Below are 25,855 nucleotides of genomic sequence, written 5' to 3' on the forward strand. Positions count from 1 at the left end.
AAAATCAGATTGCACTTTTTTTCAGATACTCTCCAGAATCTTGTGGGACAGCAAAACGCTCGCCATGGTATAATCAAAATATTCAATGCACTTCAAGAAACCAAGGCCAATAAGCATCTTCTTTATGTGAGTTGTTAGCACACTGCTTTGAAGCATAGTGGGTTTCTCTGTGGAAGACATTTACTTTCTTTCCTTAGATCTGAACAATAATTTGAGCGTTAGCTCTTAGCATGTATTCTTTGCTTACAGCATTAGATACTTGCTGTTTAGAATAATTGCAGAACTGATTAGCTAGCAATGGGCAATATACACTGCAGAAATCCAAAGCTGGGCCCCTTATTTCTTCCAAAGTTTGTATCTTTAAAGCTGGGTTATGGCTGAAATGAGGAAAAGCAGGTGGACTAATTTAGAGGACCTTGCCAATTCCTGAAATTTCTCAAATCATGGTGTACCTATATAGAATGTTTTCACTTTCAACAAGCATTAATAGATAGGAAGGGTGGGTGGGACTCAAAGCGACGTACCGTAGTTAGAAGAAACAGATATTATATAACATACACTTTCATACAAATTAAATTTAAAGCATCATAAACCAAATAAAAGATTTCACTCTTTTCAGGGTTAAGAATCTCTAGGAAGATGTGAAGGCAATGGAAAGCTAATATTTATCATAGCCAAAAAGTGTTAAGTACATTGGATTGTTGTATGTCTTTCGGGCTGTGTGGCCATGTTCCAGATGTATTCTCTCCTGCTGTTTCGCCCACATCTATGGCAGGCATCCTCAGAGGCTGTGAGGCATGGATAAACTGGATGGAAGGGTCCCTCCATCCAGTTTATCCATGCCTCACAGCCTCTGAGGATGCCTGCCATAGATGTGGGCGAAACGTCAGGAGAGAATACTTCTGGAACATGGCCATACAGCCCGAAAGACATACAACAACCCTGTGATCCCAGCCACGAAAGCCTTCGGCAACACAGTGTTAAGTACATTGCTATATGTGTAATACATTTTGAAAGACACTAGTATTATATATTACTCTGCTTATGTTAGCAGTAATTATCATGGCATGATTCTACAGATAGAAAGTTTACATATGTATTTTGAGGACATCCATGTGACCTTTTGTCCAGTATGCCTTTCTCACCCAGTCAGGCATACTTAGCCAGCATTTTGGGAGAAAACTGAATCCAGATGCTGGAACTCAGCGAAATCTTAAAGTACACCCGGCTTCCCATTTGCCGCCTCCACTACCACTGGAAAAGTGAGTAGGGAAGAAGCCGGCCCCATTTAGTTAGTGCTTCTAGTTGGGATTCAGTCAGCTTTAAGAGTGCCAGCTGAGAGATACCCGCTTCTCTCCAGATGTTGGAGGGCGAGCTGAGAGCAAAACCAACTCCTGGCTACAAAGGCCACATCTTCCCCCTCTCTTTTCCTGCCCCATTTTCCTTCTCACAAGGCAGGTCTTCTGAAAGGAAAACATCACGAGAAAAAACAGGGAGCATAGGTGGTTGTCTTGCGCCCCCAGTGGTGCAGCAGGTGAAACCGCTGAGTTACTGAACTTGCTGACTGAAAGGTCAGCAGTTTGATTCCAGGGAGTGGGGTGATCTCCCGCTGTTAGCCCCAGCTTCTGCTAACCTAGCAATTCAAAACATGCAAATGTGAATAGATCAATAGGTACCACTCCATGCTGTCATGTCGGCCACAGGATATCTACGGACAACGCTGGCTCTTCAGCTTAGAAATGGAGATGAGCACCAACCCCCAGAGTTAGACATGACTAGACTTAATGTCAGGGGAAAACCTTTACCTTTACCATAGGTGGTTGTCTTCCCCAACCATAAACTGAAATTTTCAAGTCAAGGAGGAAACCTAAAATGTTCATCTCTTCTCTTTTTCCAGGTATTATTGGAATTGCTGCTAACTGAACTGTGCCCTGAGTTGCGAACTAATTTAGAACAGTTTAAAGCAGCCCAGGTTTGAATCTGCACAAGCAAAATACTAGAGAAATGTCTATTATTAATAATAGACATGAAACTTATTTCCCTCTTTTCCACAGAGGGCTGACTGAAGATTCCTGACAATTTGTAGAGTATTTTTTTTTCCTTTGCATTTTATGTGAAGCAAACAAAGACTTGAAAAGAATGGATGATGATAGGGTAGAATGCCAGCAAGTGTAGTTTCTGGCTTTTATTTAAATTGTTATATGAATAACTCCGTTTAAGATGCAGATTGAAATGTAAATGTTAATATAACTTGTAAGAATTATAGAATATTTTAAACATTTATGAAAGACATTTTTGCTTTAGTGGTATATCAATGAATGTTGTACAGTTAATTTCCTTGCTGAGGATTATGAACAATCCTCTATTTTCTTGTGTATTGAAGAGCCTTGTTGTGCAATATATGTAAAGATATTGTGTAAATTTTACTGTTTTTATTTTTACCAAAGATTTCCCATAGTTTGGAGCCTTTGTAAGCAATAAATAATAAAACCAGACTGGAATGCTTCTTAATTATACCACACCTCCTATGCTACAGCTTGAAAATGGGTCAATTTAGAAAAAATGATCTTCTTAGAAAAAATGGCAGTGATTATCTTGATAAGGGGTTGTAACATATCTTTAATGTTCTGAAACAGTGTGAGCAATCCAGCCTTAAGCCCTGTATGAATGACTTGACTTGCTGATAAGCTTCAAGTTCAGTTAAATTACACATCTCCTCCTGATGCTGTCTTGTGCTATTTTTAATATGCAACTTTTAAAGGGTCTATTAAAGTTCTACTTGATCTTATGCAAAGAATGAATCAGAACTACTAACAACAAAGTGTTGTTGCTATAGCTTGGATATTTTCTGAAATGTATTTTATGTCAAGATGTGGGAGCTTTACTCCTGCTTTTCAGCTGCAGATGGGATCCCTAGAGATCAGTCAATCTATTTGTCACCATTCACTGATTTTAGACCCTTATGACCAGTACTTCAGTGGTAAGTTACTAAGGATTTATTTAGACTTTCCACCTTGATAACTCTACAGAAGTTTTCCCCCTCTCTTCCTTGAGAAATAAGAATCCTGGCATACGTATCCCTCCTGTCCCCCAAGCAAGAGCACATGAAGACATCTGTGGGGAAAGGAGACCTTTCTGAGCAAACAATCTATTTTGACAATATACATTACCTCTTGCATGAAAACCCTCCTTTCAGGCACACTTAGAGGAGTTACAAAGCTGTAAAAACAGCCTAAGTTCATTTCAGAAACATACTTTCTTTAAAGGGAAACAGCTAAATATTTCCTATTCTACTCATGATTGGATGTTCTGCATCTTGGGATGTTGGTGGGACTGCCAGTATGGGCCTTCTGTCCCGCCTCAGTTGAACTCACCTAGGTGAGACAGGACCGCCCAGTTTGTATGCCTTCCTTTCTTTCCCTCTGTATCCTGTGGTCCCTCTGGTGTTTTTATAACATTTCCTCCAAAGCTTCTGGAAATTTTGGCAACTGCTCAGTCCCATTGGGCCGTAGTCCCTTCTGATCTCTGATATTCTTCTGTGATGCTGGCACCAAAAATGTAAGTTTAAACCTAACACCTCATTAATTCTTTGATTGCTTGCTCAGATAATGGAAGAGCCTATTATCTGTCAGAATTTCTCAGTATGTCATTTTTTAAGTAACAATAAGAAAGTGTAAGTAAGTGTAAGGATCAAGCCCAACCATACTATAAGCATTAAGAATCAAGCTGCCTGTGTAATTTACAGCCAGGATGGAGCAGCTGGTCTTTCTGCTCAAGCCCTTCATGGAGACAACTGAGACAGTTTGTGCTTCAACAGCCCTTCTCAGTCAGGTGATCACCTGGGAGTGATGGGCTGGGGGTGTGTGTATACTTGACTGTTTGGCTGGGATGAACATGGTGACTGCCATCTGCTGATGAAGGCCAGCATCTGCCTCCAAAAAGACATTGCAAGATGGAACGCCTATCTGGTGTCATTACTGAGGGCAGTGTACATTCAGAGGGTCAGAGAAGCAGGAGAAATAGTAGTAGCTGCTGTCACGCCTGGTGCCACCACCACTTCAACAGTGGAGACCCTGAGCAGCAGTGCCAGCAGTGGGGAGGTGCCTGTGTCCACAGCTGTCAGACAGCTGTAGCAAAAGGGGAAGTAGTTCATTGCTGAGACCCTTGCAATGCTTGTCGAGCCAGTGTTGTCCACCCAGCCATGCAGGGCAGACTCAGCTACCAGTTGGCCTAGTGGGCATCCCAGAACTAAGTGCCTACAACCAGGTGTGGCCACCCATCCTCACCGGTTGCCCCCCCCCCATGCCAACCGGTCCCTTCTAAACCAACCCTCCCAACCTCCCCATTGTGCCAACCACCTCCCCCCAGCCTACCCCCATGCCAACCATCCCCCTGGCTTTTCTCTCCATGTCAACCATTTCTACTGACCTTTCCCCCCGCACCAACCACTCTCTGGCATTCCCCCCCCCCCCCCCCCGTGTGCACGCCAACTGTCCCCGGCCAACCCCCACGCCAACTGTCATCTTTGTCCCCCTCATCTCCCGTCCATGCCTGGACTATGCTAATTATCCTTGCTCCAATAAAACTCTAGAAGCTTGAAGCTTTCTCTATTTTGAGTGCTATGGAGGCAACAGGGAGGAGTAGAGTAAAATAATGGTTAAAGCAAGATTGCTGGTTACAAATGCCTCCATGCTGTACTCAATTACTCATTCTAAATGTTTATTATATTGACCAAATAAATGAGAGTTATCTTGAGAAACACAATAGCTTTTGACCAAAACATGATGGTTATCTCTTACTGAAAGAACCCATTCACCCTCAATAAAGATGTCAAAGAAACATCAGAACATTATGTATATATAACAAATTACACATCTTTAAAAAGAATATTATTCACAACCATGATTTATCAAAAGCTGAGTAAAAATTTTGGTTTGTTATATAGTGCAACTGCTGGAACTTGCTCAGATTCCTCAAAATGGCTCTCTAAATTCTCCCATGATTAGCTGCCAGCTCAAGATCAGCAGCTAGAGCAGGATCCAGTCTGCATGCCTTAAATATATAAAATAATAAATTATATGTACCACAATAAATATTTAATGCACCACATAACATCTTAATGTTCCACTAGAAATCAGCAATGTTAGCATATGCTAACATAGCTCAAATTAAATCACTTGATTAAAAATACACCTATGTCATTTAATCTTTTTTTGTTTTTGGAAGACGGATCTGGAATGGCTAAAGAGATATGACTAGTTGTGTCAATATCCTTTTCTTCATCAACAAAAGAAAATTAAGCTGAAATTATTAGACTTAGTAACATATACATCGGGATGTTTCCTGGAAATGCTTTTATGTATGAATTCTGCACTTAGAATTTAAAGCAAAATAGTCTAAGCGAAAGTTAACATTTAACTCTTCTGGTTTTGTTTAAGCACATTTTATCAAGTACTGTACATCTTATTTAAAAGTGAGCTTTAACTGTGATTTTCTTGAATTAACATTTCTTATGGTGAAAAATTAGAAGCCCCTGTATTTATAATGGAATACTGAAACCAACAGTTTCAAAAATAAATAAATATGTATGCATGTATGTATGCATGTAGGGGTGAAAACATACAACATAGAAAACTTCACAAAAAGCTTAGCTGTTATTTTCCAGTGCTACTTGGACAGCTCTAGCTGATTACAAGCCAATGTCCAATGAAATATTAGAACAGACGAGTCAAGAGTGAGCTGGGTCAGATCTAATGCTAGACCATAATGTAGCATTTCAAGAGCAAGCCTAATCACCCTGTTTACTCAAACAAATCCCCATTAATTTTATAACATATCCATGAGGATTTGAAAAGATTTGGCTTCCATTTTTATTAACCATTTTGTGTTAACAGGTACCAGCCTAGTTAACTATAACTGGTATAAGCAAACCAACTTCCAACCATTTGTTTAGTTGAAAGCTTGGAAATAATTTGTTCTAAAACTTAATTTGGTACCCCTAATTTTTCCCCTAATTTGTAACATCACACTGGAATGCAATACTTCCTGAGGCATCCAAGTAACTTTTTCCAGATAATTCAGAATCTATTTTTCGTACCTAAATGTATTTCATAACTCAGATGCAAATGGTACTGATGGGAATGCAATAGCAAAATAAAAGGAGCAAGCTTGTAATCCCAATATTAGCCATAAAATAGAACATGTTCCTTCCAGCTTACCTTAGAATAATATTTGTCAGCTTCTGCTTTATCTGGTTGTGTTCCTAGACCAAGATGATAACACCTAGCCAAGTAAAAGGAAGCCATTGCCAGCCCTTTGGCTATGTAAAAGGGAATGCAGTCTGTTTCCTTGGCTATCTTTTCAATGTCATCATTCTCTGTGGTACTGTTAGAATTCAAAACAAAAGGTAAAATATTGGTAATTGCAGCATACAATATTGCACAGAAGGATGAAAAATGTTGGAAAATTCTATGATCGGAATACAATTCTGTACAAAAATGCCACATCAATAGGTAACAGTCTCACTACCCGAGGAATAGGGATTTTGCATAGTTACATCATACAACCCTAGAACATTCAGTAAAAGTTAATGTAACATTCAAGTAATAGCAATTGCTAATTGGTGACTATAAAGAACACTGTACCTGAATACTTGGAAAATTTGGAAATTCCATTAAGCACTAACCAATCATACAATGACCCATTTTTTTCTTCCACTGGGAGAAGCTGCTGTTGTATCCTTTCAAATAGTTTCTAACCTATGATACCCTTAAAGAACATTTATCATAGTTTTCTAAGGAACTGTAATACCCCAAACAATACATGCCATCCACATGATGCACAGGGACTTCTCACACCCAGTGTGGGATAAAGCTGGTTAATGTATTTTGTGCCATGTTGGGAAAAATTTGGGAATGTTCCAGAACTTCCCTGAAGCTCCAGAGCACCACTTGGAGTCGTGTGAATAGTTCAAATTGGTTCAATAATTATTTATAGGCCCAAGAGTTAGTTCTTGTGCCTCTCATGCCCAGCTTCAGTGTAAAAGTTGACCTTATTTATACTAGTTGTGCTACTAATTTACCATACCCAAATGAAATTGCTTAATGTAATGTCTAGGCTTGAGCAAATTTTTCGTTAGTTCGTTAAATTCGTTTAAAATTCGTTTCGTAATTACTTTTGAATTGATATTGAAACATCTGCTCACTGCCTTACAAATATTACGAATTTGAATAATAAAAGTACCTTTTTTTCGTTTGTTTCTGATGTCTTCGGATCCCCCCCCCCCCCCCCGGGGACCACACCGGCTCAGTAGAAGCCTTCCGCGAAGCAGGGAGGGAGCGAAGAGAAGAGAGAAGAGCCATGCCTGCTTGCGCTTGGCCTTCTCCTCGCCCTGCCTCGCCCTGGAGCCGCCGTTTGGTTTTGCTTCTTCAGCCAGGCTTAAAGGGGAATACCAAAACAAGGCTTGCCTTCCTAAACGGAATCCTTAGAGCCAGAGGATATCCCTTTAAGAGATATCTCCACTGAGGAGATCTCCCGGAAAGGATTATGGCACCAGCTCAATTGCAACAGATTCAGTGCCATGTCATGTGAGCTGTAGTTTTACAAAGTCCCTAGCCTTCCCTGCAGAAGAGAGCCAGTACCATGCCAAACTACAACTCCCAGTTTTCTGTCAAATTGTTTTGGATTTCATCTCCTACAATTCCTAACTCCAGACATGGGCAAAGTTTGCCCTTGCCTGGTATAGAAGCATTCTATTCTTCTTCTCCAGACATGCCAACAGTATTAAGTGATAAAATCTTGGGCATTTTTTCCTTTAATGCTAAAAGTTCATAGGTTGTTCAGCAACAGCCTACTGGCTGGGTTGCTATGAGTTTTCCGGACTCTATGGCCATGTGCCAGAAGCATTCTCTCCTGACGTTTTACCCACATCTGTGGCAGACATACTCAGAGGTTTTGACGTCTGTGTGAAGCTAGGCAAGTGGGGTTTATATCTGTGGAAGGTCCAGGGTGGGAGAAAGAACTCTTGTCTGTGGGAGGCAAGTGTGAATGTTGCAATTGGTCACCTTGATTAGCATTGAATAGCCTTGCAGCTTCAAAGCCTGGCTGCTTCCTACCTGGGGGAATCCTTTGTTGGGAGGTATTAGCTGGCCCTGATTGTTTCCTGTCTGGAATTCCCATTTTCTGGGTGTTGTTCTTTTACTGTCCTGATTTTAGCTTTTCTGTAGCTAAAAATGCATATAAAATTGATTCTATAGGGAGGATAAATGATTGGATTTCAACTCCTACAGCTTAGCTTTCTCTGCCAATAATGGTACCATACCAAACTAAAGCTCCCAAGATTCTGTAGCAGTGAGCCATCTTGGATATTGTAAGGGATTTATTATTATTATTATTATTATTATTATTATTATTAGACCTTGCTCCCAGGAAGGTGCCTTCGCTGTGGCTCCCAACTTATCTATCTACCTTTCCACATATTCTCCACATTGTGTGTATGTGTATGTATATTATATATACATGAGCCCCGATGGCGCAGTGTGTTAAAGCACTGAGCTGCTGAACTTGCAGACCGAAAGGTCCCAGGTTCAAATCCCGGGAGCAGAGTGAGTGCCCGCTGTTAGCTCCAGCTTCTGCCAACCTAGCAGCTTGAAAACATGCCAATGTGAGTAGATCAATAGGTACCGCTCTGGCGGGAAGGTAATGGCACTCCATGTAGTCATGCCGGCCACATGACCTTGGAGGTGTCTATGGACAACACTGGCTCTTGGGCTTAGAAATGGAGATGAGCACCAACCCCCAGAGTCAGACATGACTGAACTTAACGTCAAGGGATACCTTTACCTTTACCTATAAACACACACACACACACACACACACACATATATGCAGGGACACTATATATATATATATATATATATATATATATATATATATATATATATATATATATACACATACATACACACACATATACATATACATATATATATATATATACAGTATATATCACACACACACCAATTTAACAAAGTTCCAGCCACAAAAACAAAGTTTCTGAAGTAGAACAATGACTTTCACAGTAAAGACAACCCAATTTAACAGGAAATAAGACTTTCAAACCAGGAACAGATTTCTGCAATTATTAAAAAATGGTTTATTATAAAAGCTATGAAAATTCGCCAAAAATCAGAGGATAAGGGAAACGTTCCAAATTTTGGTGAGCTATCAGTGTTAAATGTGTTCTACGACTGTACCAAGCTTGAAGAAGATCACTCAAAAAATGAGGGCGGGAGAGTCCTGTAAAATCTCCCCTCGTGCTGTTATTTTTTTTCCACTGCGCATGCGCGTCCGCCATTAACGAATTACTTTTGAAACTAACGAATTTTCGTTAATTTCGAATTTTTGGGGGGGCAAAATTCGGAAATGACATCAGAAACGAAACGCTGGCGCCCCCTACTTTTGAAACGAGTTTAGAATCATTTTTTTCATGGATCGCTCAAGCCTAGTAATGTCCATATTCAGGAGTGTGTTGAATGTACTAACTATTTGCCCCAAGTTCTAAGCAGCAGGCTTTTTAACTAGACGTAATCATCTAATTAGGAAAAGCCAAGAAAAAAAGAGTGCTGAATCCCTGATTAGCTTTCCCATAAATTACTAGCTGAAATACTTCACCTTTTGGCAAATTTAACAGTTTTTGAATAAAATTTTCTTTTGTAGTAATACTCCACCAGATGTCCTTTAACATAGACATTTCCACGATCTGATGCTGGATTTAGACACTCCAGGGCAGCCTTTACATTTTGAGGTACACCATGTCCATACAAATACATGAGCCCAAGGATGCCTTGAGATTCCAGGCTTCCATTTCCACAAGCTTCTGAATGCCAAAAGAAAGCCTGTTTGGAAGGAAACAGGTCACAAGAGCTCAGTTCAGGAGAAAAAACACGGTCGTTTCTCCCTCCCCGCTTTTATTTTTGTAAGAGTTTGGCAATATGTTTTGAAGGCTATACTGCTGAAACAACAGATCAGGAATAACCTCACCAGTTAGGAAGAACATCATGAGATCTTTGATCACCAAAATACAATAACCATGATATGGCATCCTTAAGTCAACTAATTTGAAATTCAACAAATGCTTATCTGCATAGCAAATTCTTGAATACTTATACATACAGAATTCTCATGAGATGAAATGATTTGTTAATATTTTATGTGCTTTCAGAAAAGAGAATTGATCCTAGAATCTGGTGCTTTCACTGAAAGTGCTAGTGTTGTGTCCAATTCTAATGTGCTAACTCCATATTACTTACTGAGGGCCCTTCCACACTGTCAGGATCTGAGATAATTGTCCCTGAGATAACTTCCACACTGTCCCTTTATCTCAGATTATCTGTTTATCCTAGGTTATCTGGCAGTGGGGACTCATATATTTTAATTTATAGCAAATAATCTGGGATCAGATCCTGGGATAAAGAATAGTGTAGAAGGGCCCTGAGACTGACAATATTGATTACAAAGTTAAAATTGGTTATTTTAGTTTGTTTTGTTTTCCTTTTTTGGCCAAGGCACCACTTGATGGTTTTGCTTTGCACTGTTCTCACCATCACTAAAGTTTGATTTCTCATTAAAAACAAAACAATTCAAATCTTAAAGCTGGTGTCCTTGGTTCTTTTATTCTCCTGGGTATTTAAAGCCAGCTGTATCCCTTCAGGAAATGAGGAGGAACAGAGCTGCAAAGTTTTCTTCTAGGTAAGCAAAAGATCTGCAAAAAATGCATATTTGGCTTATTTAGCAGAGAATGGTCACAAGAGAAATGGAGCACCTCGAATTCATATACAACGAGATGAAAGGTTTATTTGGGTTTATTTATAAAAAGTCTTAACAACTAATTATTTTAAAGTATATTTAAGTGGAAATCCTCATTATAAAATGTAAACATTCCCAGTTCCCTAAGATGCTCTTTACAGGGCTTGACTACAGTCAGTTTTGTTAGCACTTAGTGGCAGCAACTCTACAGGGTTTAAAGCAGAAGTGTTTCCCAATAGCATACAGAGATAACAAGGATTTAACTTGGGACCTTCTGCATGCAAACATACTCTTTAAGCTGATTATGCCTGCTCCACTTAATTTCAGTTATTTCTAAAACCCAACCACCTTTTTCAATTGGACCACACTGAATATAACATTGAATCCAAAACGTATAACTAAATGTAAATATATCTCTCCATAGCACTACCTTTTTTAGGTCCTTTGGATGCCTTGCTGAATATAACATTCCAAGAGCAGTTTGAGCCTTAACACTTGCTTTTGGGTTCCCATGGTCTGCAGCTAGAAACCATAACCTGGAAAATGTAGGAAAGCAAAAGGGTAGTATTTTCATTTTCATATTAGAATATAGCTATGTAGCAGCTTCCTAAGTGCAGTTGTGTCAGTCTGGAAGCAAGAGCAACTAAGATAATGGGCCCTTCCAGGCAGGCCCTATATCCCAGGACCTCATGCTAGGTTTTCTGTTAATAATAATAATAATAATAATAATAATAATAATAATAATAATAATAATAATAATAATTCATTGGAACTTATGCCTCAAGTACCACCTCCCTGCAGTAAAGAACTGGTGGGATCACAAACATGCAAAGGTCATGGAAAATGAACATGCAAAGATACTGTGGGACTTTCGAATCCAGACTGACAAAGTTCTGGAACACAACACACCAGACATCACAGTTGTGGAAAAGAAAAAGGTTTGGATTATTGATGTTGCAATTCCAGGTGACAGTTGGATTGATGAAAAACAACAGGAAAAACTCAGCCGCTATCAGGACCTCAAGATCGAACTTCAAAGACTCTGGCAGAAACCAGTACAAGTGGTCCCGGTGGTAATCGGCACACTGGGTGCTATGCCAAATGATCTCAGTTGGCATTTGGAAACAATAGACATTGACGAAATTACGATCTGTCAACTGCAAAAGGCCACCCTACTGGGGTCTGCGTGCATCATCCAAAAATACATTACACAGTCCTAAATGCTCGGGAAGTGTTCGACTTGTGATTTTGTGACACGAAATCCAGCATCTCTATCCTGTTCGCTGTGTCATATTATGTCATTGTGTCAATAATAATAATAATAATAATAATAATACTTCATTTATATACCGCCCTATCTCCTCAGGAGACTCAGGGCTGTTTCCAACATTATAAAAACAATACAATACACATGATAAAAACAGAACTATACAACAATTTAAAAATACAATAAACAAATACACAACATACAATCCAACAATGAAAAATAAAACTAGTAACAATACTCCATTTACGGGCCCGTTATGGTGACCCAGAGTTCAACGTTTATTCTAGATTATCTGGCAGTGGGGACTCATATAATCCAGTTTAATCCAGAAAACCTGGAATCAGATCTTGGGATATAGGGCCCTAAGTAGGAACCTGAGCAAGACAAGGCCTCACCTTCTGTCCCATCATATGTGTAGCTTTTGCCATTACTGCTAAGAACACAGCCTTGGTCAGGGTGAAAGACAAGCAACAGCTGAATTACATGTGTGTTTACGTGTGAAAGACAGAAAAAGAGAGATGCTAAGAGCAGCTTTGAATCTAATATTGTATTCACAATTCAATAGAACAATTTTTTTTTACAAAAAAGATGTTACCTTTCAGCTTCATTTTCGGAAATCTCAGTCCCACATCCTTCATAGTAAACTCTCCCAAGGTTGAATGCAGCAGCAAACTTCAAATGCCTTGCTTTAGGGTCAGTAGCCTTGATAATCTCCTCCATGTATTCCACTCCTTTTTTCTAGTGGTGACAAGGAACATTGCATGGGTGCTCTAGCATCAAGTCAGGCCCCTTCTACACTACCTATAACCCAGATTATCAAAGCAGATAATCCACATTATCATCTTTGAACTGGATTATATGAGTCTACACTGCCATATAATCCAGTTCAAAACAGATAAATGAATTTCATATGGCAGTGTAGAAGGGGCCTCAGAGAGGAGTTGCCTGCTAGGCACCATCCTCTTCCTCTACAGTAGTGGTTCTAAACCTGGGGTCCAGAGATGGTTTAGACCAGGGGTCCCCAAACTAAGGCCCGGGGGCCGGATGCGGCCCTCCAAGGCCATTTACCTGGCCCCCGCCCTCAGTTTTAGACTTAGGCTTGCCCAAAGTCTGAAATGACTTGAAGGCACAACAACAACAATCCTACTTGATTATCTCATTGGCCAGAAGCAGGCCCACACTTCCCACTGAAATCCTGATAAGTTTACAGTATGTTGGTTAAAATTATTTTTATTTTTAAATATTGTATTGTTTTTTCATTTACCAATATTGTAAATGAAATATTGTAAATGAATGATATGGTAATAATATAATATATTGTGTATACATATAATATTGATAATAAATATTATAATGTAATACAATATAATATTTATTTATCTATTTATTACAGTATTTCTACCCCGCCCTTCTCACCCAATAGGGGACTCAGGGCGGCTAATAATAATAATACAATATAATAATATTTTATAATATAATAATAATTATATATTATATATTAAATGTAACATTACTAATAATATTACGGTATAATGGTATAGTAAAATATCTATATATATAAAAGAGTGATGGCATCACGGCAACCCACAAAACAACAAAACTACAGGCCCCCCAACTTCGAAATTTGACAACACAACCCATCATCCACGGCTCTAAGTTGATACAAGAAAAAGAAAAGAAAAATGAAGTCCTAATTAGAGAGAGAGGAATAATTGCTTTTATCCAATTGCTGCCAGTTAGAAGGCTAAGCTCCTCCAACTTGGTCTCCCAGCAACCCAATAAAAATAATAAAAAACACTAAAAATAATTAAAAACACTAAATAATTAATACAATAATATACTATAATAACAGAAAATAACTCAAAATAATACACGAACATAATAAAATATAATAAATAAAAAGATAACTTACAATAAAATTAATTAAAAAAATACAAATAACGTCAAATAAAAATTACACAACAATTTTTAACCAATACCACCACCACTTTGCCACAGCAACGCGTGGCTGGGCACAGCTAGTAGTAATATATAATGCTAATATTGTGCTATGCTAATAATATAATATATTGTATGTACATACAACTTGTAAGCCACTCTGAGTCCCCTTCAGGGTGAGAGAGGGTGGGGTATAAATGTAGCAAATAAATATATAAATAAATGATTGTTGTGGAGGGGTTTTTTTTGCACTACAAATAAGACATGTGCAGTGAGCATAGGAATTTGTTCGTGGTTTTTTTTTTTCAAATGATAATTCGGCCCCTCAACAATCTGAGGGACCATGAATCGGCCCACCACTTAAAAAGTTTGAGGACCCCTGGTTTAGACTCCCAGAAAGCCGAGCGAGTTTACCAGCTTTTAGGATTTCTGGGAGGTGAAGGCCAAAAACAAATGGAGACCACAGGTTGAGAACCACTGTTGTACAAGAAGCTGTGAGGAAACCCCTCTTCTTTAAAGTTCCCACTTCCTTTCCAGACCCAAACTTCTGTAAACGCCCATCAAGGAAGCCATGGCCCTCAGTCTGTAAGACCCGAGCAAGGCTGTTGATGAAAGAGTGGCTTGGACGATTCTCATTCATGGAGTCTCATACTTGACTGCAAAATAACACAACAAACTTTCCAGACCACCTAACTATAACTTACAATAAAATAGGATTATATCCTACTAGTCCTAAGAGTTCTGGACCATGCTCTTGTCACTTCAGGGTAGTGACGTTTTATTAGTGGTACAGGTTGGGATTCCTTTGAGACCAGAAGCGTATTGGATTTTGATCTTTTCAGATTTTGGAATACCTTTTATACGTATATATGTACATAATGAGATATTTTGGATATGCACATAATGAGACCACCCAACCATAATTTACAATAGAATAAGATACAAAATACATCATTCCAGCTTATGAAGTGCACCAGCTTCTTCATAGGAAAAGATATTAAAATCATGTAGGAGAATAAACCCCCTTAAGATTATCTTTCCAACTGAAGCAAACAAGACACAGGTTCATGATTCTGAGTCACTTTTCTTCTTCTGTATAATTTAACATCTGTGCCTAATGAAGAAGTTAGTGAGTTTCAAAAGCTAGTGCAATATATTTTGCAACTTGTGATTGAACTGCAGTGGCTTTTGGATTTTGATGTATTTCCTTATGCAGCCATAACATATTCCAAGCTTTGTTCCTTTGGATGGGAAAAACAAGTTCGCATGTGTTCAAAGAACAAAATATTGCCATCTAGTGGTTTAGAGAAAAAATGATTACATTTGGCATTAATGTGGAATCTCATAATCAGAAATCAAAATCATAAAATCAAGGCAACATCTAGAGATTGAAGCAGCAATTCAGCAACCTCTCAAGCGCCCCTTCCACACAGCTGAAAAAAATCCATCATTTTCTGCTTTGAATTGGAATATATGGCAATGTGGACTCAGATAATCTAGTTCAAAGCAGACATTGTGGGATTGCCTTGATATTCTGGGTCATATGGCTGTGTGGAAAGACTCAAGGATTGCACTTTACAGCCATTCATCCACATTCATTGGGGTTATAGATACAGGAGCTACATGAAAGTGAAAAATGGCAAATAAAGAAATTACCCATATTTATTCAAGTCTAGTGCTCCATTGAATCTAATGCTCACCTCAATTTTCAAAATCCTGAAACCAAAAATAGGATTTCCTGCCAAATGTAATGCAAAACAGCAAAAAGTACAGTCTTTGTAATTCAGAACACCAAAGCTTCCAGCAATGGGGTGGATCTATGCTGTAGAATGAATCCACTTTAATTTTCTTGGTTCAGTGCTATGGAATCACGGGGGCTGTAGTTTGACAAGGTTTTGAGTGTACTCTGCCAAATAATGCTGGTGCCTCACCAAACTACAAATTCCAGGATTGCATAGCAGTGAGCTATGGCGATTAAATTAGAAATTACATCCCTCAAATAGGAGCTCAAGGTGTAGTTCCTGAATCAGCTCCTCCTTTTGTTTCGGCTCAGCATTAAGATTATTGCATTATGCAAATCTAATGTGCATCTTAATTTGGGTAAAATAATTTAGCCAAAAAAATTGAGCATTGGATTTGAGTAAATACGGCACTATTTTTTAACCTCTTTTGGAGTTCTAGGTTTTCCAGCAAAATACTATGGCCAACTTCTTCTAGAAATGCAACAGATAACTACACTGAAGAACCTATACATCTTAGGCCCTTTCCACACAGCTGAATAAAATTTCACATTATCTGCTTTGATCTGGAATATATGACAGTGTGGACTCAGAAAACCTGGTTCAAAGCAGATATTGTGAGATTTTCTGCCTTGATATTCTGGGTTATATGGCTGTGTGGTTTTTTCTCTAGAAATCTCTAGGTCCTCCAGCTTGACAAGACAATTGACCACAGAATCACACTGGAAGACTTAGTGATTCCTGACAGAACATTTTTAAAAATATTGCATGAATAATCAAATCATCAAAAGTCAAAACTGCAAATGTGGAGAGACGACTGTACTAATCTCTGTTGCTGGTGGCCAACTGTACTCCAAAGCAATAATAGGTGCACTGGGTGGAACATTTTGAACAGATATTCGAAAGGCACACATAGGTAATTTATTCCTCAACAATCCACAGCACAATGTATGTCTGTACGGGTGGCCACACTGGGGCTGTTTGGGTACAGTTCAATAACTACAAGGGTTATAAATCTGATGGTTAGAACTAATGGGCTTTTCAGTCCAAGACGTGGAAAGCCATGTGCTTACCATCTTTGCTACAGAGCCTACAAGAAATATCTATGCATGAAAACTGTGCCTCTAGGAGTATTGGGTGATGCATTCCCAATTTAATCTATTTTAAGCTTGGAATATTTGATTTGTAATAACATATTATTGTTCAGCATCATTTTTATTTGATAAAATTTATGTTTTTCTTAAACAAAGGAAATAATTGCAAAAACGAATGAAAAGAAAAACAACTTTTTCGTTTCAACTTACTGGGTCTGGCGGGGTCCCCAACCCATCATAATACATTACGCCTAACTGATACTTGGATTGAAAATCAGTGTTTTCTTGAAATTGCAAGAAGGCTTCTTCATACCACCCCTGTATAAGACACAATGCACAAGTAAATACTTAAATACTGCTAAGTCTTAACTAGCTACTGATCATTTCAGGAGAGGCAAGCATTGTTAATATAAAATGAATACACAAATGGATAGATACCTAAATAAAAATGCCAACCATCACCCAAGTCAAAAAGAAGCACAATAAAAGCCCTGGCAGACGGTGCAAAAAGAATCTACGAACCCCACCTCCTCCAAGGTGAACTGAACCACCTAAACTGGGCTCTGCAGACCAGTGGATATTCCACCACAGACATCAGAAGAGATGCAAGGCCAAGAACAAGCCACAAAGATCCATCCAGAGGAAAAGTGATCATACCATATATCAAGAGAACCACTGACCACAAAGGGAAGCTGATGAAGAAACACAACCTATAGACTATCTACAGACCCACTAAGAAAATCCAATAAATGATACATTCAGCGAAGGACAAAAGGGATCCTCTCACCTCTGCAGGAGTCTACTGGATACCATGCAGCTGTGGACAAGTCTACATAGGGACCACCAAACACAGCATTGCCCAAACACGAATCAAGGAACATGAAAGGTACTGCAGACTAACTCAACCAGAGAAATCAGCCACAGCAGAGCACTTGATGAACCAACCTGGACACAGCATATTATTTGAGAACACAGAAATGCTGGACCACTCCAACAACTATCATGTCAGGCTACACAGAGAAGCCATTGAAATCCACAAGCATGTGGACAATTTCAACAGAAAGGAGGAAACAATGAAAATGAACAAAATCTGGCTACCAGTATTTAAAAACACTAAAATCAGGACAGTATATAAAGAACAAAACTAAAAAAACAGAGGAATTCCAGACATGAATCAATCAGGGCCAGCTAACACATCCCAACAAAAGATCCCCCCAGGCAGGAAACAGCCAGGCTTTGAATCTGCAAGGCCATTTAATGCTAATCAAGTTGGCCAATTGCAACATTCACTTACCTCAAGCAGACAAGAGTTCTTTCTCCCACGCTGAACATTCCACAGATATATAAACCCCACTTACCTAGTTTCCAACAGACCTGACAACCTCTGAGGATGCTTGCCATAGATGTCGGCAAAATGTCAGGAGAGAATGCTTCTGGAACATGGCCAGACAGCCCCGAAAACTCACAACAGCCCAGTGATTCTGGCCATGAAAGCCTTCGACAACTCAAAATGAATATTCCCTACTCTACACAAAAGTAGGGAATAATTCAAAGCTCCAATTTTGAAACTCTCACTGTGCATCTTGAAAAATGAAGACTACAATAATCTCAGCAGTGACAAATGCTATTGATTCAAATCCAAACAGTTCTTGGAATAACAGGTAAGTGTGAATATCTAGACAAAAATACTTGGAAAAGGAAGTGATTGCTTGCATTCCTATTCAACAAGTCAGGTTTCCTTAGCTCCCCCAAAACAAATAAAAACAACACAGGAAACAGGCTTTTAGAAAGAAATAACATTTTCATGCTCTGCTTCCATGGTAAGGTAGGAATTTCCAAACTCTAGATTTCAACCTCCTGAAGTCACAATCTTTTGTTTGGGAAACCAGACCATACCTTAGAGACAATAAGTGTGTTGAAAGAGCATCTACTATCGGAATTACACCATCATCATCTCACTTCTTCGCCACAGGCACAATCTGAATTCATTATTAACAGTTTTTTTTCATGCTAATGTTTTTTTTTCAGTGGAGTTTCAATTTTATTTTGTAAAAAAAGTATAGCCTCACCTCTTCAAAATACAGCTGCCCTTTGAGAAAACTTGCCAAAGAATCTCCAGCATTAATCCGCTTTTCCAGCAGCTCCTCAGCCTTTGCAAGCAAATATTCATGACTGTAAATCTCTGTTTAAAAAGTTATAAAAAGTAGTGTTTGGTCATAAAACTTTACAATGGTCTTAACGGCAGAAGGCAAAATCCAAATATCAGGCATATTACAAATCACATTCATTCAATTGGTGTCTTCTTGGCATATCACCTTTAAGAGTGCAGCTTAAGCTATCTGATTTGAGGGATCAGTAGGGTTTCCCTCTCTTTGTGCCAGAGAATGGCATTATTATGGTTGTCATAATTAGGACCAGAATAGCTGTACCTTAAAGGGCTGACAGTAATGCTTCCAAATGCCTGGAAGCATTTTCACAATAGCTTAGGGTTTTCTTTTGTAAAAGAAGATTTCTTCTGGGCCTAAATTGGCGAAGGGCCTTGCAGAATGTGGTGGAAATGCATTCCATGCTTCCTAGTGAAATTTTTAAACATTTCATGGCAATAATAATAATAATTTGAAAAACGTGTAAAATTGTTTTTGATTGGTTGGACAGACTTCAAACATCCTTCACACCAAGAGTGCATTTATGGGATACTGAAACAAAACATTTTTATTATTCTCCCCAAAAAAGTATATTTCCGACCCCGATGCTAACAAGGGATTCTGAAAAACACGAGGGCATTCCAATAAGCACAGCTACATGGATAGATCTTGACACAGATTTTATAATGTCTCTTTATTTGTGGAGTCAAGCTCAAACTGAAGGACGGAAATATCTTTGAATAATAAACAGGAAAGGCTAAAAACTTATTAATTCTTCCTTTCATTTTGTTTTCAAGAGTGATTGCTACTCAGTGCTGTACTAAATCTCTGCAGAGTAAGTTTCACAGTTCACATGCTAAAAGCTAGGTTTCCTTCAGAGTGATGGTGGTCCATAGTATTATGGGCTGGCCAAAGACTTTTAGCAAGGCCTTTGTCAAAAGAAGGGGAAGGATCACCTACAGGTCATGTTGTAAATCATTGCATTTAACCACTTGTTATGGCAGTCCTCTCCCTTTTGGCAGAGTATAATGCTCTGCCTTGCTTTCTCTAAAATTAGCATCTGCTGCTTGAAAGGAGGTGACCTTAAACCAGATCCTCCACAAGATCTCACCCAATCCCTTGGCAAGTGTTTAGCCAAGCGGCAGACTGCAGACGAATCCATTTAAATTTGTAATTACCACCTTAAAGAGCCACGTACTTTTCATCCTCTCTACCACCTGGAAATATGCTGGGATACATTCTGCAGTTGTGCTTTCTCCACTGTGTGAGTTACTCCACCGTCTTCCCCTTCTAAGGACCCTTCCACACAGCCATACAACCCAGAATATCAAGGCAGAAAATCCCATATCTACTTTGAACTGAGTTATCTGAGTCCACACTGCCATATATTCCAGTTCAAAGCAGAAAATGTGGGAGTTTATTCAGCTGTGTGGAAGGGACCTAATGTTTACCAAACACCTCATCCCCTTTCCTGTTTCCCCTCTTTTGCGTTGGGGTGGGAGTGGGAGACAAAATTCAGCCAACAGTTTAACCAACAAACTACTGGTTAGGCTTGTTTTCTGCTGCTCTGGAGGCTAGGATGTGAAGCAATGGGTTCAAATTGCTGGAAAAGAGATTCCAAATAAGTGTGAGGAAGAACTTCCTGATGGTGAGAGCTGTTCGTCAGTGAAATATGCTGTCTCGGAGTGTGGTGGTCTCCTGGAGGATTTAAAACAGTGGTTGGATGGCCATCTGTCAGGGGTGCTTTGATTGTGCAAGGCAGAGGATTGGACTGGATGGCCTTTGTGATCTCTTCTATCTCCACTTCTGATGGAAGTGCATGCCATTCAACTGCCCATCATTTTCATTTTTGAATCTGTCTGGAGAAAGGGATTAAAGGCCACATGCAGCTTCATTCCAACATTTAAAGATTAAAAAAATAATTGGAAGAGCCAGGAAACTGAGGCCCTTCTGCACAGCCATATATCCCAGAATATCAAGGCAGGAAATCCCACAATATCTGCTTTGAACTGAGTTATCTGAGTCCACACTGCCATATATTCTAGTTCAAAGCAGATAATGTGGGATTTTATTCAGCTGTGTGCAAGGGGTCTAAGATGATGACTGAATCCATGAGTGCTATTCTGGGAACCACAGCTATATGTGGAACAATAAACCTACATACTCTACATCCAATATACTCATCTATTACATGGAAGAAAAAAGGTTTGTGCACATTTCCCATGGCCAGCTTTGCTCCATGGTTTGTCATAAGTTTTGCAAGGACTGTGAATTTGTCTTTATTTTTCATCCACCAAAACAGCAAACAACAGTGTGCATTACTGATTTACTTTACCTGGATCCTTCAGCCATTTCAGTCTTTCCTGGTCACTATCGTTCAACTGTGAAATAATTTGAAGGATTGCCTCGCTGCTCTGTTCTCGTGGCAGAGGCTCACTAGTCAGCTTCAATTCTTCTTTCGGAGTTATTCTTTTCTGCAATAAATTGTATTCAGGACTGAGGTCCCTGCTACCCTGCCATATAATCCAGATGATCAAAGCAGGTAAACCACATTATCTGCTTTGAACTGGGTTGTATGCGGCTCCTTTTACACTGCCATGTAAAATCCAGATTATCTGATTTGAACTGGATTATATGGCAGTGTAGACTCATATAATCCAGTTTAAAGAAGATAATGTGGATTATCTTCTTTGATAATCTTGATTAGATGGCAGTGTAGAACGGACCTAGAAGGGGCCTGCGAGATAGCAAGGGTCCTTCTACACTACCATATAATCCAGAATATCAAGGCAGATAATTATGTGCTTTGAACTGGAATATCTGAGTCTACACTGCCAGATAATCCAGTTCAAATCAGCTAACCTAGATTTTATACAGCTGTGTAGAAGGGGCCCAAGAGTCACAGAGAAATTCCCCAATACTTTATCTTCAGTCAGGGTTTGGGATGGGGACAAAAAGGACGAGGTAAGTCTTCTTAGGAGGAAATGCCATACTGAAATATTTCATATTGCTCACTTACCTCCATGAGTAAGTAATACAGTACGAGACACTCATAAAGCTCATACTGTTTAAGCGTCTCCTGCACACTTCCTCTAGTCCACTCTTAAGCCGTCTCTAAAGGTTGTTTTGTGAGAGATATAAAAAAGATAGTACTGTATTAGGAAAACTAGGAACAAAGTCAGAGTAAACAGAGCCATTCCACACAGCCATATAACCCAGAATATCAAGGCAGATAATGCACAATATCTGCTTTGAACTGGATTATCTGAGTCCTCACTGCCATATATTCCAGTTCAATGTGGGAGAGGAGCTTCCTGCTTTCAGCAGGAGAGGACGCATGGGAGAGAGCTCCCGAGGTTTGCAGTTCAATGTGGATTTTATACAGCTGTGTGGAAGGGGCCTCAAAATTAAATGTTTGAGAACTCCATTATTACCATTCAGTTATTACTGAAAAGGTTACAGCACAAAATTTTTGAAGGCAATGTTATCAAGTGAAGTGTTTACAAATGAGAAAACATTTCCACAATCCCAAAGGTTGTGAAACACAAGTTTGCTTATACTGAGTGAAGAATATTTGACTGATGACGCATTACGTTTCGTGTCAAACATTACGTTGTACCAATCCACTATGGGTTCATCTACACTGCAGAATGAGTGCAGTTTGGCTTCGCTTCCACTGCCATTGCTCCATAGTACAAAATCTGGGGGGCTGTCGTTTCACAAGGTCCTTTGCCTTCTCTGTCCAATTGGTGCCTCACCTGTTGGAGGAAGCAACCTTCTCAAGCTTCCTCTATCTGATGTTTGTCTGTTTTGATATGTGTAGTTTTATATCTTGAAGTATATGTCTATTTAGTTTGCAGTTACCTCTTCTCTATATACTTAAAGCAGTGGGAGGGTCTGCAGGTCATATGACTGACTCAGTGACAGTTTAGAATGTTCAGCTTTGAAAGAATGACAGTTAGAAGTCAGTTGAGCCTTGAGCCTGTTAGAAGTCAGTGTTGAGCGTTGTGTCAGCTTGAGTACAGAAGTCTGTTAGAGTGCAGAGGCAGTGTTAGAAGCTAGAACTGTTGAGGCTTGTGTTTTCTTAGGAAGTAAACTCTCATTGAAGAGAGCTGTAAAAAGCAACAGTTTATGAAGAGACTGTTAAAGTTTATCACTTTAAGATACAAACTCTCTAAACCAGTGGTTCTCAACCTGTGGGTCCCAAGTGTTTTGTTGTTTATTCGTTCAGACGCTTCTGATTCTTCGTGACCTCATTGACCAGCCCATGCCAGAGTTCCCTGTTGGCCGTGGCCACCCCCAGCTCCTTCAAGGTCAAGTGTCTTCAAGGATACCATCCATCCATCTTGTCCTTGGTCGGCCCCTCATTCTTTTTCCTTCCATTTTCCCAGCATCATTCTCTTCTCCAAGCATTCCTGACTTCTCATGATGTGGCCAAAGTACTTAGTCTTTGCCTCTAATATCCTTCCCTCCAGCGAGCAGCTGGGCATTATTTCCTGGAGGATGGACTGGTTGGATCTTCTAGCGGTCCAAGGCACTCTCAGAATTTTCCTCCAGCACCAAAGTTCAAAAGCGTCTCTCTTCCTTCGCTCAGCCTTCTTTATGGCCCAGCTCTCGCATCCATAGGTTACTACAGGGAATACCATTGCTGTTTTGGCCTACAATTCCCAGACATCCCTACTGGTTTGCCAACTGTTAGGATTTCTGGGAGTTGAAGGCAAAACCATCTGGGGACCCACAGGTAGAGAACCACTGCTCTCAACATTTTGAAGTTTTTAACCTGACAAAGAAATGTGCTTGTATCTTTAAATACATTAAGTAATCAGTAAACAAAATTGTTATCTTTTAAAGAAATCTATTGCATCTAATAGAAACAAAATATCTAGCGATCACCCATTACCAAATAAACTCTGCCTTCCCATTAGGTTGTGATCCTAACAGTTCATAACCTATACCCCAATGGGTTGTGATCGTAACAGGTCTAATCCAGCCAATTCCCAGTATCACCAAACTAGAAATCCCAGGATATCATAGCATTCATTGATCTATGGCAGTTAAAAGAGGAGTCAAACTGCATTCCTTCTACAGTGTAGAGGCACCCTATTGGGCAGCATACATTTAAAGTGGAAACTAACAGATTTGTCAGATTTGTTGTGTGCTGCAATTGTGATGATCGACATTTTGCACCTGTTTTGTGAGTTTAGTTCCTCCTACAAAGCTTGCGGCCTTAGACAATAATAATAATGTCAGTTCTGACTACTTTTTCTTGATCAAACACAGAGATGCATAGGTTTATCATATATGCAAGAGAAGCTGTGTCTACACTGCAAAATTAATGCGGTTTGACATCACTTTAGCTGTGTCTACACTGCAAAATTAATGCGGTTTGACATCACTTTAGCTGCGTAGGGCTCGATGCTATGGAGTCCTGGGACTTGTAGTTGGGTGAAGCCTGAAAGGCCTTGCTAAAAAAAACCTACAACTCCCAAGATTGCATAGCAATGAGCCCTGGCAGCTAAAGTGGTGTCAAACTTCATTTAATTTAACAATATACAAGCACAGAATATCAAGGCAGAAAATCCCACAATATCTGCTTTGAACTGGGTTATTTGTGTCCACACTGCCATATATTCCAGTTCAAAACAGATATTGTGGGATTTTCTGCCTTGATATTCTGGGTTATATGGCTGTGTGGAAGGGCTCTGGGTCACCCCAGGTGTGATCTAATCTAATATTGTGAAAGAAAAAAAGAGAAAAGGAAAGGAGAGCCAGGAACGGATGAAGGAAGGGACTCACTCAATTCCCTGCTGGCAAGGCGGGACCAGAAGCAGCTCTGCGTAGCGTGGCAACGGGCGCGCGCCAGCGTGGGGCCACGCCTCCCAGCCAAGCCTTTTGGGCGGCGCGCGCTGCTACCTGGATGCCCGCGCGCCCAAATAGAGGAAGAAGGGTGCACGCGCCCATTGTGATGGAATCCCATTGCTGGGGCGGGGCCGGCGACCTCAGTCACGTCACAAGCAGCTTTCCCGCTCTGATGGGTGGGAAGGAGGTGATGCTTCTCTCTCTCCCTCTCTCTCTCTCTCTCTCTCTCTCTCTGTCTCTGTCACCCCCCCCCCCCCCCCCCCGCATCTCAGGATGCACCAAAGGCCACAAAGAGATCTGGTTGTTCAATAACTCCTTTATTTTTAAAAGCACAGTACCATAGCATCACAGACTACATAGAAGAGAGGAATTTACATTATAGGAGAAAAATCAAATGTCATAAATGGCGAGTAACACGTTACAGAAAACAATCAGGGCCAGCCAACACCTCCCAACAAATGATTCCCCAAGGCAGGAAACAGCCATTCCCTGAAGCTGCAAGGCCATTAAACGCTAATCAAGGTGGCCAATTGCAACATTCACACCTACCTCAAGCAGACAAGAGTCCTCCCACCCAGGTCTTTCCACAGATATATAAACCCCACTTGCCTAGTTTCCAACAGACCTCACAGCCTCTGAGGATGTCTGTCATAGTTGTGGGCGAAACATGAGGAGAGTGCTTCTGCAACATGGCCATACAGCCCGGAAAACTCACAGCAACCCACATTACAGACCCCTTTGTGACTTTTTTTGGCCCACTTTGTACTTTTCACGAGGCTAATTGAGCTTAAAACCTGCCAGGGAACTTAGCAATCAAAAACACCCCTGGATACAGTTGGCCCTCTGCATCCATGGATTCAGTACCCATGCATTCAACCAACCATGGCTTGAAAATCTAAATAAAAGTCCAAGGATGTATGTAGGTTTGTCTGTATCAGATGATGACATAGTCTGTGCGCATTCAGAAGACCTACAATCCACTCTAAACGCCTTTGCAGAAACATACGA

General features: G+C 39.9%; 2 protein-coding genes across 5 annotated transcripts in view; one reads left to right on the forward strand and one right to left on the reverse strand.

Moving 5' to 3' along the window:
* Positions 1–2,495, forward strand: part of snx25 (sorting nexin 25) — a 70,557-nt gene extending 68,062 nt beyond the window's left edge. Inside the window, exons 18-19 of one of the 2 annotated variants that reach the window (XR_010006419.1) lie at positions 9–126; positions 1,898–2,495. Coding sequence is in view for 1 of the 2 variants with exons in the window: in XM_008111812.2 (XP_008110019.2) it covers positions 26–126; positions 1,898–1,978 (182 nt within the window). In the remaining variant the exon portion in view is untranslated. The remainder of the gene's footprint in view (positions 1–8; positions 127–1,897) is intronic. The other variant, XM_008111812.2, reaches the window with a different exon arrangement.
* Positions 2,496–2,981: 486 nt separating this feature from the next.
* On the reverse strand, positions 2,982–24,943 carry lrp2bp (LRP2 binding protein). 3 transcript variants are annotated; one of them, XM_062981416.1, is made up of 10 exons: positions 24,785–24,943; positions 22,008–22,102; positions 21,324–21,462; positions 18,914–19,026; positions 17,055–17,162; positions 12,669–12,811; positions 11,237–11,342; positions 9,673–9,896; positions 6,219–6,384; positions 2,982–3,114 (listed from the first exon to the last, which is right to left on the reverse strand). In XM_062981416.1, exons 2-10 carry the CDS (start codon positions 22,011–22,013, stop codon positions 3,001–3,003), a joined length of 1,119 nt encoding a protein of 372 aa, XP_062837486.1. In that variant the 5' UTR covers positions 22,014–22,102; positions 24,785–24,943; the 3' UTR covers positions 2,982–3,000. The 3 variants fall into 3 exon arrangements, with proteins under 3 accessions (XP_062837486.1, XP_062837487.1, XP_003221670.2); XM_062981417.1 differs by lacking the exon at positions 24,785–24,943 and adding an exon at positions 22,747–23,825; XM_003221622.4 differs by lacking the exon at positions 2,982–3,114 and adding an exon at positions 4,699–5,052.
* Positions 24,944–25,855: the final 912 nt, after the last annotated feature.

The sequence above is a fragment of the Anolis carolinensis genome, chromosome 5, assembly GCF_035594765.1.
Source record: "Anolis carolinensis isolate JA03-04 chromosome 5, rAnoCar3.1.pri, whole genome shotgun sequence".
Classification (NCBI taxonomy): Eukaryota; Metazoa; Chordata; class Lepidosauria; order Squamata; family Dactyloidae; genus Anolis; species Anolis carolinensis.